At 35.6% G+C, this 13295-nt stretch overlaps 2 protein-coding genes across 2 annotated transcripts; both read left to right on the forward strand.

The window, feature by feature from the left end:
* Window positions 1-452: 452 nt before the first annotated feature.
* On the forward strand, window positions 453-8821 carry LOC108204254 (nuclear pore complex protein GP210). Its single transcript, XM_017373605.2, has 3 exons — window positions 453-840; window positions 1133-1398; window positions 3239-8821. The coding sequence occupies exons 1-3, from the start codon at window positions 638-640 to the stop codon at window positions 8647-8649; spliced, it is 5880 nt and encodes a 1959-aa protein (XP_017229094.1). The 5' UTR covers window positions 453-637; the 3' UTR covers window positions 8650-8821.
* Window positions 8822-10005: 1184 nt separating this feature from the next.
* LOC108193944 (uncharacterized) lies at window positions 10006-12841 on the forward strand. The gene is made up of 3 exons (XM_017360804.2): window positions 10006-10157; window positions 10223-10342; window positions 12555-12841. The coding sequence occupies exons 1-3, from the start codon at window positions 10122-10124 to the stop codon at window positions 12732-12734; spliced, it is 336 nt and encodes a 111-aa protein (XP_017216293.1). The 5' UTR covers window positions 10006-10121; the 3' UTR covers window positions 12735-12841.
* The last annotated feature ends 454 nt before the right edge of the window (window positions 12842-13295 follow it).

Consider the following 13295-nt stretch of genomic DNA (forward strand, 5'->3'; position numbering starts at 1 on the left):
AACTCATGTATTCTGGTTCCACCACAATGTTTAGTTACTGAAATTACACTCATAGCTGGTTTTGTTGTCTTGAAAATCACTTCTGATAATTATTTGGACTTTTTAATGGATTTTTTGATCAACCCGTTAAATATCAAAATATTATTAACTAGTCAGGATTTGTTCTTCTCTTGACTAATAAATTTTTATTCCAATCTTATTCGGTCTATATAATATATTGTTAAATATACTTTTAGAATATTTTTTGATCCTCATGAGTTAAATTTGAAATTGAATTTTGACTACAACCAACAAATTATTTAAATAGCTCAACCATTATCAAATTAAACTTAAATATTCTATACATTTAAATGAATTTATATATTTTACGAATTCGATCAGCTCATAAATTGGGTGTTTATTTAAGTAAATGTAAACAACGGATAATAAATAAAGTGAGCGGAAGCGATGAGATTAAGGAGTGTAGTGTAATAACAGTGGAAAGGAAACAGAAACCGAGAGCAGCAACATTTAAATAAATCTGATAAACCCCTCTTCCTAAGCTACTTGTTGTCCAAAACCCTAGAATATCTCTGTCTCTATCTATCTGTATCACTAGCACACGGACACAAATATCTTGGCTCTCTCTCATCGTAGCATGTCCTCCTCCTCCATATGGTTAGGTCTAGTAGTAGTAGTGGTGGTGTTGTTGGTGAGCAATGCGGCGTCGTATTCTAAGTCCGAATCTTCTAATTCAGGGAGTAGAGGACCCCACATAGCTGATGTGAATATATTGTTGCCTCCCAAGATGACTCATCCTGTTCACTATAGACTTCAAGCAAGTGATGGCTGCTTCAAATGGTATGATACCCCCAATTTTTTCTTTATTTCATCAATTTTTTTTTTTAAATATTTAATCTCACTTGCTTACTTAACTTACAACAACATTCTACAACTTCAATCTCAATTCTTATATGTGTTTAGCTATGTTTTACATCGGGACCGTAGGAGTGCCATGCTTTCCTATTTAATTCACTTCTCTTTCCGCTTTCGAGTGTAGCTAGAACACCTGCTCAACTATTGCTGCAGACTGTCTGTTTCTGTTGCAGTGTTTAAGTAATTTTAAACTTTATATATGTATATAATGGATCAGGTCATGGGATCATCATGATATCTTGTCTGTTTTACCCGAGTACAATTCGAGTAATCACTGCTCCACGAGTGCCCACTTGAAGTCGATAGCACCCTATAGTGGGCGCAAGGAGACGGCCGTGTATGCTACGGATGTGGATACTGGGAGGGTCATTCGTTGCAAGGTTTATATTGATAATGTTTCTAGAATTCAAATATTTCATAGTTCTGTCAAACTTGATTTAGACGGGCTTGCCACTTTACGTGTTCGTGCCTTTGACAGCGAAGGTATGTCAAGCTAGTTTATGACTTAAACATTGAAACTTTTTTTTTTCTTTCCATTGTATTGTATTAATTCATGTAATTGCAAACAACATTACAAACTCGATTAAGCTATACTATTTTTTTTAAGTGTCCTATGGACTATGGTTAGGGTCTCCGTAATGATTGATGCATCCAATTCAAACTTGTTCCTCGTATCACGCACTTTCAACCATGACATCACTAACTGCTATCATTATACTAAACTTGACATGCTGATTGCTGACTTCTTATATTAATATATATAATCATGTAGCTTTCTTGCTTCTTATGCTTTCTATGTTTTGTGCCTCTGCTGAACGCATGACATAATTCATTTGTAATTTGTATCATAATGCAACATTGACATGCTTACTTGAATTGAAGTGTTAAACTGTGCGGTGTATTATTATTAATTCTTGACATGTAAAATTGGTAAACCTTAGCTAAACCAGCATTTAACATAACAGGAGGCAGATTGCTGTATTTTCTGTTAAATAAAATTGAAAACGAACGGGGTCAATTGATATACTGATCCAATCAACCATTTATATGAATTAATCACTAAATCTTCAATAAAATAAAACAGTGCATTAGTAAATCTTTGATGGATATGAATATATCAGAACAAATCTATATTATTGCAATAATTGTTCTTGTTTCTGTGCTGCTATTTTTCATTTGCATCATTGTATGTATAGGATGCTTAATGACTTGCATCACACTACTGCAGTTGAACTTTTGCTGTCAAGTGTGCAATTAGTTTACTAATTCTCATTTCTCTTGGCCTCTTGGGTCTATTTAGTAGAATATCAAATTTCTTATGGACATTTTTATCAGTTTTTGTTATTTTTCACATGGATTGAGCTAGAAATTAAATACTGCAGGGGGCGAATTTTTTTCCTTTTAGCAAGTAATATGGAGTAATATTTTATTAATGTTAAAAAAACATGTTAATTATTACAAATGTCATTGTTTACAAATATGCTTGTAGCCTTGTATTTATATTAACACCATAATACTATCGCTATATTCATAAAATTTACATATGTTTGAGGGGGCACAAATATATACTAAAACATTTTAGCATTAATATATATATATATATATATATATATATATATATATATATATATATATATATATATATATATAGGCCAACATTCCAGGGAGGGACTCTTTATATGGAGTTACATAGCGCGCCACTATAAATCATTAATTTTATTATAAATTCTGTTATAGAATACATATAAAACGTGATTCTAATATAGAATACTATAAAATAAATCTATTTTAAGTAATTTAACACTTAAAATTTGATTAAAAAAAGTATATTTTTCGAAACTGATTCTACAACAGAATAATTCTGGATGATTATTATTCTGTTATGGAATCATGTTGAGATACTGCATAATTTTAGATGATCTTTGGAATAAAAAAATTGTATAACTTCGTCGTCAGTTTAATAATCAAAAGTTGTAATTATATTTCATAAAAAATATAATAGAATATATATTATGTATATATTTATAATGGTGTGCTACGTAACTCCATATAAGAGGGTATGCTATGGAGTGCTACCCTATATATATATTGCTCCTGAATTTTATACTAATTTTATGGCTATCGAATTTTGGGCGGCAGCTGGCACCATCAGCCACCCCTTGCCTCCATCTTTGATTGTTATTTATATTGTTTAGACTTTAGTTGCATGTGTTCTTGGGGCTATTATGCTTGCCGTGTCTCTGAACTGATGTATTTTTTATTTAACTAAGATGTGAAATTATAAAAAAGCTCATATATCTTTGTTTACTGTCTCATTGTGCAGAAAATGTGTTTTCATCCCTAGTGGGCATACGGTTCATGTGGCAACTCGAGCCTGAAACCGATGAATCAGCTCATCACCTTGTTCATGTACCTTTAAAGCTCTCTCCACTAAGTGATTGTGGTGGCTTGTGCGGTGATCTCGACGTCCAAATAAAGCTTGAAGATAGTGGAGTTTTTTCAGACCTTTATGTTGTAAAAGGAACTGAAATCGGTCATGAACGCGTTTCAGTAGATCTGCTTGAGCCAATGTATGATCAGATGGCTGATAGTATTGTTCTAACTGTTGCAGAAGCTATGTCTCTTTATCCACCATCCCCTGTTTTTGTTCTTGTTGGTGCTGTTGTGCAATATCTACTAACAGTTGTGCGCGGGAATATTCCTCGAGCAGTAACTTTACCATCTCCGTATCATCAATGGTCGGTTTTGAATTCTTCAGTTTCTCGGATAGACAAAACGATGGGTATAGCTCATGCACTGAACTTAGGTGTCACAACTGTTAGTGTTGAAGATACAAGAGTTGCTGGTCACATCCAACTGTCATCACTACATGTAGTGCTTCCAGATTCTTTATATATATACATATCGCCTTTGTCACATTCTGGTGATATTCTCGAAGGTGCAGCACCTAATCCATCTGTTTCACGTTGGTATGTTGTTACTGGTAGACAATATCTTCTTGAAATGAAAGTTTTCTCGCGAGTACCTGAGTCACAAGAGATATATATAACGGAGACTGATGATATAAAGTTGTATGATGACCATTCTGAGTTTTGGAATATATTCCCAGTTTCAGATACTACTACTTCCAAACTTGTGTGTTTGAATTCTAAAATTCTGAAAGCAATGTCATATGGATTGGGTAAACTAACTGCAACTTTAACCTACAGTAATGGGGTTCATGAGGTGAATCAGGCTCTCAAGGTTGTGCAAGAAATCATGGTTTGTGAGCAAGTAAAGTTTAGTAAGGACAAAAGAAGTGCATCTGGGAGTATTCTCCTTCCATGGGCCCCTTCTGTCCACCAGGAGGTGGAGCTAAAGGCAACAGGAGGTTGTGCCATATCATCCAGTGACTACAAATGGTTTTCTTCAGATATGTCCATTGTGTGTGTATCAGCACATGGTATTGTTCAGTCAAAAAGACCAGGGAAAGTTACTATTAAAGTGGTATCTAGTTTTGATTCTTTCAATTACGATGAGTTGGAAATTGAAGTTTCCATTCCTTCCTCTATGATCATGCTGCAACAATTTCCTGTAGAGACTGTTGTGGGATCAAATCTTGCAGCTTCCGTGACACTTAAAGATTCTAATGGTGATAATTATTTCAGATGTGATGCTTTCAGTTCAGCCATACAGTGGAATACCGGAAGCGATTCTTTTACGATTGTCTATACAGAGAGAGAATCATTCTTATTTGATGAGCAAGACGTCCCTGATTTGCTTGCATCATTATATAGCCCGCCATGTGCCTGGGCCCGTATATATGCTTCTGCTACTGGGCGAACAATGCTACATGCTTCACTTAAAAAGGATTATCATCCTCTTGATCATTCGCTCACCGGATCTATCGATTTAAAAGCATCAGCTCTCATTTCAGCATATCTACCACTCTTCGTGCATCAGGCAGGTGATGGGAACCAGTATGGTGGTTATTGGTTTAATTTGTCTTATGCTGAGGCTAATAACCATTTAGAGAATTTGAAAATCTTGAATCTTGTTCCTGGCACACATATGGATGTCACTCTGTCCGGGGGACCAGATCAGTGGGGAGGAGGTGTTGAATTCACTGAAACTGTGGAAATTTTACCTCAGGAACAGACTAAGCAGAAAGGGGTTTTGGTCCATAATATAACTACCATTTATGGTAGCTCATATAGAATATCATGCGAGAATTGGGGAGAATTTAAAGTTCTTTTCAAACGTGGAAACTTGGCTGGCGATGATCATATACTACCTGCTGTGGCGGAGGCTGAACTATTGCTCTCATGTATCTTACCATCTTCAATCTCAATAGTAGTTGATAGTTCTGTCAATGCCCTTGATGTGATACACACAGCTATGCAGGCTGACCGGAATTCAGAGCAAGTTCGGGCCCTTCCAATCACTGTGGCTAATGGGCGAACTATTAGAGTATCTGCTGTTGGTATTAGTGACTCTGGGAATGCTTTTGGGAACTCTTCTTCTCTTAGTATAAGTTGGGAAGCGAGAAATTGTGATGGATTGGCCTTCTGGGATGCTGCTGCTACATCCATATCAAATTGGGAGAGGTTTTTGGTCTTGCAAAACTCAACAGGACTTTGCACTGTTCGTGCCACAGTTGGTGGATTCATAGAGACCTTGAGTAATCATCGCTTTATTAAATCCTATGGAAGTTCAAAATCTCTTACCGATGCCGTACAACTACAACTTGTCTCTACTTTAAAAGTCACTCCAGAGTTCAGCTTGTTATTATTCAGTCACTTGGCTATATTAGATCTCTCAATTAGTGGAGGGAGTTGTGCACTGACTACTGTGGTTAATGATACCCAAGTTGCAGAATTAATTGATCGTACACCAGATTTGCATTGCTCTCAACTATCACTAGCGCCTAAAAGTTTAGGGACTGCACTTGTTACGGTTTATGATATGGGACTTTCTCCCCCACTTGCTGCCACCTCCGTGGTTCAAGTTGCTGATGTAGATTGGCTTAAGATTACTTCGGGAGAACTAATAAGCCTCGTGGAAGGAAGTTCCCAATCTATAGATCTTCTGGCTGGGGTAAATAATGGACGCACTTTTGACTTCTCCCAGTACATGTATATGAAAATTCGTGTGCATATTGAAGATCATAATATTGTTAGTCTGTTAGATGGTATTAGCGATGGATATCTGAAGGCTCCAAAATTTATCCTTCAGGCCAAAAATCACGGTATTACGACTCTTTATGTAAGTGCTAGGCAACAATCTGGACGTGAAATATTGAGCCAATTTATTAAGGTTGAAGTTTATGCCCCACTTAGTATACGTCCTTCTAATATATATCTTGTACCCGGTGCTTCTTATGTGCTTACCGTGGAAGGAGGCCCAACTATTGGTGGTTATGTTGAATATGGAAGTATGAATGATGAGACTGCAATAATTCATAAATCTTCTGGGCGGCTGATTGCAATTGCTCCAGGGAATACAACTCTCGTGGCTAGAATTTATAGCAAAGGTGATGAAGTGATGTGTCATGCATTTGGATATGTAGTAGTTGAGATCCCTTCTTCAGCAATGTTAAATGTGCAGAGTGAGCAACTTGCCATTGGTAGCGAACTACAAATATATCCTTCGTTTACCAACGGTAATTTGTTTTCTTTGTATGAGGTGTGCAAGAATTATGAATGGAGCGTTGAAGATGAAGACGTATTGACTTTCAAAGTAGTAGATCTCTTGCATGGTTACAAGCTTGGTGCCTCTTCCATTGTTTTGGAAGCAAGTGGATCTAATGAGAAGCTTGACCTAAGGTTTATCCGCGAGTTTTATGGAAAGTCTTCTGGCCAGACTCATGTCAGCGTTTCATTTTCTTGTAATTTTGTATCCCGTTCATTTTCACAGTCCAGGTTATATACTGCATCCATATTGCTCTCTGTGGTGCCTGATCTCCCTCTTGCTCTTGGAAAACCAGTGACATGGGTACTTCCTCCTCATTATATAACATCAAATCTCTTACCATCATCTTCAGGGTCCTACAGTCAGGGAGATGCTCAGAGCAGCAAAGGAACCATTACTTACACTTTGTTAAAAGAATATGGGGGTCAGAAAGATATAGAGTTGGTAAATGAAGCAATATCCATCCAAGGTGTTAAAATACAAACAAGAGAGAGTAATAATATTGGGTGCATTCAGGCGAAAGATAGATTGACTGGAAGATTTGAGATTGCATCTTGTGTTAGAGTCGCTGAGGTAGCTCAAATCAGAGTGAGCAGGCATGCGTTTCCATTTTACAGCGTTAACCTTGCTGTTGGAGCTGAACTCAGTATTCCGCTGATATATTACGATGCTTTTGGATACCCTTTCTACGAGGCTTATAACATTGTTTTGTATGATGTTGAGACTAACTATGGCGACATTGTCTCCATCAATGACACACATGACGGTAATATATATCTGAAAGCATTACAATTTGGTAGAGCACTGGTCCGAATATCCTTAAAAAATAACTCAACCAAGTCGGACTACTTGTTGATCACAATTGGTGCTCGTTTGTACCCTCATAATCCACTCCTCCAATTGGGTAATCGTCTTAATTTCAGTATTGAAGGCCTCACTGATCAAGTATCTGGCTGGTGGACGAGTGTTAATACAAGTACTGTTTCAATAGACAGGGTGTCTGGAGAAGCTGAAGCCATTGGGGAAGGAAGTACTCAAGTCATCTATGAAAGCTCAGATTTCAAGTTGCTGACGTTTGTTACAGTCTCAAAGGGGCATATGATAACTGTTAATGCTCCAAAAGGGATTCTAACAAATGCTCCTTTCTCAATGAGAGGTTATAAATTCCTTGTGACATTTAGTGATGCGTTTGAACCCATCCGTGAACCAGGGGGGGCTGTTAAAACACTCCTGCATGAGTGTGAAGTGGAGCCACATTTTGTTGGGTATGCAGACCCATGGATGGATTTTGAGAGTGGAATGTCATATTGTCTCTTCTTTCCATACTCACCAGGACACTTGGTTCGTTCAGTTGGAAATTTGAAGGATACAAGGCGGGATATAAGTGTTACCATCAATGCTTTTGTGCGAGGAACAAACAATATATCTGGATCTGCTTCTGCTTTTTTTGTTGGTGGATTTGCTATACTGGACATGGACCACAACTCATTACATTTGAATTTGACTTCCAAGTCTAACAAGTCTGTCATAACTGTAGTCGGTAATACAGATGTTGTTGTTGACTCGCAAGGTCGGAATCAGTTGCTAATCACACCTATACACAGAGAAAATAATGGAGTAGCAGGGCGGGCAGAATACGAGGTCAAAGTTCTCAGCTCTTGGAGGTTCAAAGATAAATTGATAATTTCACTCGCAGCAAATGGCCAGAGAGTCGAAATTGATGTAAACTATGAACCTGAGAAGATACCCGCACTGCCTTCATCCACTAAAGTCAGCAACTGGATGGTTATACTTGTGTGTTCCTCTGTTCTAATATCAACACTAATTCTGTTTCTCTGTTACCTGGATAGATCAAATAGATATCAAGCAAATGCGGCACCTACCACCCGAACTGCCACAGTTCAATCACCGGCAACCCCTCCTCGGAGCAGTCCATCCGTCGTGAATGAACACTCTCCACAAACGCCTCAAGCTTTCATAGACTATGTAAGGAGAACAGTTGATGAGACTCCTTACTACAGGAAAGATCCGCGCAGGAGGTTTAATGCACAAAATACCTTTTAGATTGTATGAGCACTTTATTAGTTCTCTCCTTTCCCCTTTCCCCTTTCTAAGTTGTTGTATCAGTTTGGATGAATATATAGTCACACTAGAAAAGGGTTGTAGTCATGTAAGGCAACTGTTGTATTAATGCCATTTTTCTGGCTACAAATTTAAGCCCCACCCTTTTGTGCTCTGTCTTGTTCTTGATTATAACCAATATCTTGGATCTGTGACCTTGTCTATAACGCACAAGTAATTATGGGATTTAGACGATAGTGCAGTAATAGATACAGAAAAGATTGTGCATCAACTGCAAATTTAAATTTTCCATACCATGCATGTAAATGTAATTACAAAAATAGACAAGGGAACGTTTTGCTTATATTTTAGAAATGGTCTAGCATATCAAGAGAGAACAAGTTCTTAAAATGGAACCAGAGAAGCACTAAGGTTCTGCTGCAGACACCTAAATTTTAAATAGATTTTTAGAAACCAAATCTACATACATGTTTTTTTTTCATGTTTTTTCATCGTTGTATGTGTTCAAAAGTAATTTTAAAATATAATACATAGATATTGACATTTTTTGCTTATAAAGTTCTATTGCATTCCATGGGCTCTTCATGCAATGGTTGCCTCTTTAACGTAACTCTGAGATTATAATATAATTACAAGAAGAGAATATCTTTAACATGACTCCGAGATTATAATATAATTATAGGAAGAGAATAGAAATAGATAATACTACTAGCATGTTCAGCTTATTTTATATTCTTTTTGAAATTACTAATTTATTTCCGAAAGAGTAAATAAATGAGTTTAGGCAAGTCATTATGTTCGTCCCGTTCTAATGCATCCAAACATCATCGATAATTTTTCGTCTTATTTGAATTTTCTGCACAAATTAATAACACTTTATTAGTTTTATATAAACTGAACCTTAAAATAAAAAATTTCTGTTTACATTCATCATATAAGTTTATCCACATATAAAATGAAAAAAAAAAACCATCCCATATAAGAGCAGATTACCTATCCTATTACTTATAAATAATATAAAATAATGAGATGTCTTAGTTATTTAGGTAATCTATTTTTAGTGTCTAACTCCAATAGTAATCCCTATATTTATTCTCCTAAGATTATTTTAATAATAAATTTGAGGGAGAGAAGGGGAAAAAGAGAGAATAGACAAAGAAATAAGGAGAGAGATAATTATTTTATTCATAAATATTAAATAGATAATGGCTAGGGGTTACTTAAAAATAGGTAATGGCCAGGAGAATCAAGGTTATGCTAGCACTAGGATTGTGTTGGAGTGCAATTTTTTTAACACATTATCCAAATGTGAGTTTAGGACATCATACAGGTAACCGATTGGACTTGCTATAAATTTGTCTGCGTCTTATATCACATGTATTGGAAAGACAGTCTTGTTTAGTGTTTGTGTGGTTGTGGTGGAAGTGTGATCGTGATCAATCAATCCAGAGAAGATGGCAATGTTGTGGAATATTCCGGCACATAGAAAGGTTAGATTGCACTTAAATTATTTCATTGCTAAGGAATTCATTTTCATTCGAGTTTGTGTACACAGTTGCAGGTGCACCAGATTTTGTGCAGAAAGAAGGAACGGGATAGGGATCAGATCCATCCTTACAAAGTTATAGAAATTACACCTCCACCCACCAGTCTTGGGGTTCGCTGCCTTTCACCTGTAATTACTTCTGCCTCTTTCATCAATCTCTCTTTTTGCTCTGTTCTTGTCAATTATATACACAACATTGTTCCTTTTTGCTTATATGATTTAAGATGGAAAAAAAAGAATATACAAGAGCCCTCAACCCTATGAGTTATAAGCTTTTGGGTTGCTTATGGGAGCTTGTTAAGACCAGCTCCAATATTATTTAGTATTTCACTTCTAATGATGTTTCTAATTATTAAATTATTAATAATATATTTAATGTAGCAAGGGAAAAGTTGTGAGGAAACAAATTATGTATAATTAGAGATATGAATCTTTTATTATTATAAATTCAAATAAGGCATGTATAGAGTCCCCTGAAAAAGAAGGCATGTGAGTAATGCTCATCTACTAAGGCACCGGAATGTTGGAGCACTAAAGCAACTCTAACAACTTCTTTATTTTGACTCTTACATATAGATTTGAGGAGGATGGACAACAAAGTTGCCGGAAGAGTCTCCTCGTGAATCCTCAAATCATCACTGACAGCCTTTTCGTACTCTTATTTCTTTCACTAATGAAGAGCTCTTAGAGCATCTATGACTGTTTTCTAACTCATTAGCCATATATAAAATAATAAATTAGATTCTATTGACTTTGGACATAGACAGGGAATGTCATTTCCAACAATGATCATTATACTCCTTCCATATATTATATTTTTATTATTAAAAGAGGGTGTTCGTAATATTTATACTAAAATATTAGTTAGGCGACCTTAGAGAAAGAGATTCCTTAATAAACGGAATGGAGGAGTGTCCCCATGATTTAAGTAATCATATACATTGTTAAATGTATGTTGTGCCCCAGTTTTGGTATGGGTATGATCTAGGCCATAATGTTTTGATAAAGTTCGGTTACGTCTGCTAATAGTGTGAGGTTCAAGGTCTAGCAGGGAGCTTCACCTTACCCTGCAGAATGCACGGAGGTCCCAGGGTGATTGATGGTCCTCTAGGAGAAGCTCCATGAGGTCTGTATGCCTGAGGTTCGAGTTAAGATAAGATTCACATGTATAACTAGATGAGGTCGAGGTGGTTGCTTAAATAATATTCTATAAAAAATTGCAATATAATAATACAAGTGAGCTCTTATACTTATAACTAGATATTTGATGTATACAACTTTTATTTAATTATATGTATCTTATAACAGTCTTATATTAAAAAAGATATAAAACAAATAGTATAAATAACATTAAGATGACAACTAAATAGAAGCTAAATGAAAAAGAAAGAATTAGAAAATTAAACAAATATCGCTTACTGCACAACAATATAAAGGCATCTGAATAAAATTAAATAACTATATGGTAGCGACAACAAGAAAATAAAATGCATCTTCCACTGTAACTATTTTATGTATATTTTCTGTGGATTATATATTTATATAAGTTATATTTAAATTTAATATATTTTGGAATTTAACAAATAATATGTATTCGATGTGAAATGATTTTTTTTAATAACTTATAGACGGATGCTTTTTAAGGGCAAACAAGTTCTTGTACATGTTACTCTTTTAAGGCCTCTCATTATTTGCATGTCCTTTTACTTCACTCTACCAGTTGACACATTTCATGTCTTTTAGAACAACATAAAGTTAAAGATAACACTTGATTCCTAGCTTGGAGTATTCCACTTCCACCCATATGTGCTTATATATGTTTTTCATTTTACAAGAGAAGTCAATATCCCCGCACAGACATGACACGTGGACAATGTGTTACCTGGACTATCTGGAGCATGTACAATATAAATGTATTAAAGAGTCCAACACGAGTATTCAAGTTGAAATAAAGAGTCTGGGCAATAATGAATGGAAATGGAAGCTTTTTTCGAACCAATTTCCCTACCTATAGTTTATCAACTAGGTAGACGGACTGGTTTTGTTACCTATAGACAAACAATAGTTAAATTATTGCAAAAATATTGATGCTTGAAGAAATGCTGTGCCATGCCAAAGTACTATGTTCAAGGTACTTTGTAATTTGGTAGTATGGATGCTGCTGGGCAATAAGCCAATAATCCAAGACAATCAAATAATATAATACTGAAGACCATCTTCAAATAATTGTGTTCCTTACAGTATTACAATGGCCTATGTTTCTATAATTCGATCATATATGCACTGTAGTTCTGTCTATTATGTTGTCTGACTATGTTTGTAAACTATCTTATGACTACAGAACTTGCAATGTGGAGAAAGTGTGACAATTGAAGGCAAAACTTACACTATTTCGGCTGTTACTCATCGTTACCAACTGCGCAAAGGTAAGTACCAACCTAGCGAGAAGAGGCTTGATGTTCTGTCCACAGGAAGATACATCTTAAATTTATATTTGGAAAACTTGTTAGAACAATCTTGAGATTGTCATGGCTGTAATTACTTGTATTAGAGAGGCATTTTCTCCCTATTGGTCTGGGATAAAAGCCCACTTCCAATTATATATAATCCATTAAAAGTATTACTCCCTCCCGTCTCTCATTTCTTTACATTTTTTTTGCACTGCTCGACACGCATTTTAATGCGCATATAAAACAAAGTTTGATAACTTATTTTTAAAATTTTTCTCTTTTGTATAAAAATATAAACATCAAATTTTTATTCAGAAGAAAAAAAATTAAAAATAATTATCAAAATACATTTTATGAGAGCATTAAAATGTGTGCCGAGCCTCCGTGCCCAGAGGGGGACGGAGGGAGTACCATTTTGCCTTGTTCAAGCGGACATATCCCATCAATCTTGAATCTTGAGTATAACAATATCCTCGTAATAAAAGATACATAGACCTTTTTCAATTGATGTAGAATTCAGGTTTTTAACCAAGAATACTCTTTTTTCTTTCCAACATAGGCTTCAGTCAGCAATCAGCATTCTTTTCAAAGAATCTTCATCAGAAATTTCAGTTATATGGACAACAATCAAT

Source organism: Daucus carota, chromosome 1, assembly GCF_001625215.2.
Source record: "Daucus carota subsp. sativus chromosome 1, DH1 v3.0, whole genome shotgun sequence".
NCBI classification, from domain to species: Eukaryota; Viridiplantae; Streptophyta; class Magnoliopsida; order Apiales; family Apiaceae; genus Daucus; species Daucus carota.

Bases quoted from the DNA above. Each gene is read 5' to 3' on its own strand.
- LOC108204254 (XM_017373605.2), top strand. From the start codon at position 638: ATGTCCTCCTCCTCCATATGGTTAGGTCTAGTAGTAGTAGTGGTGGTG. The intron at 841-1,132 runs GTATGATACCCC...ATAATGGATCAG, and splicing joins AGTGATGGCTGCTTCAAATG to GTCATGGGATCATCATGATA. The intron at 1,399-3,238 runs GTATGTCAAGCT...CTCATTGTGCAG, and splicing joins TCGTGCCTTTGACAGCGAAG to AAAATGTGTTTTCATCCCTA.
- LOC108193944 (XM_017360804.2), top strand. From the start codon at position 10,122: ATGGCAATGTTGTGGAATATTCCGGCACATAGAAAG. The intron at 10,158-10,222 runs GTTAGATTGCAC...TTGTGTACACAG, and splicing joins ATATTCCGGCACATAGAAAG to TTGCAGGTGCACCAGATTTT. The intron at 10,343-12,554 runs GTAATTACTTCT...TTATGACTACAG, and splicing joins GGGTTCGCTGCCTTTCACCT to AACTTGCAATGTGGAGAAAG.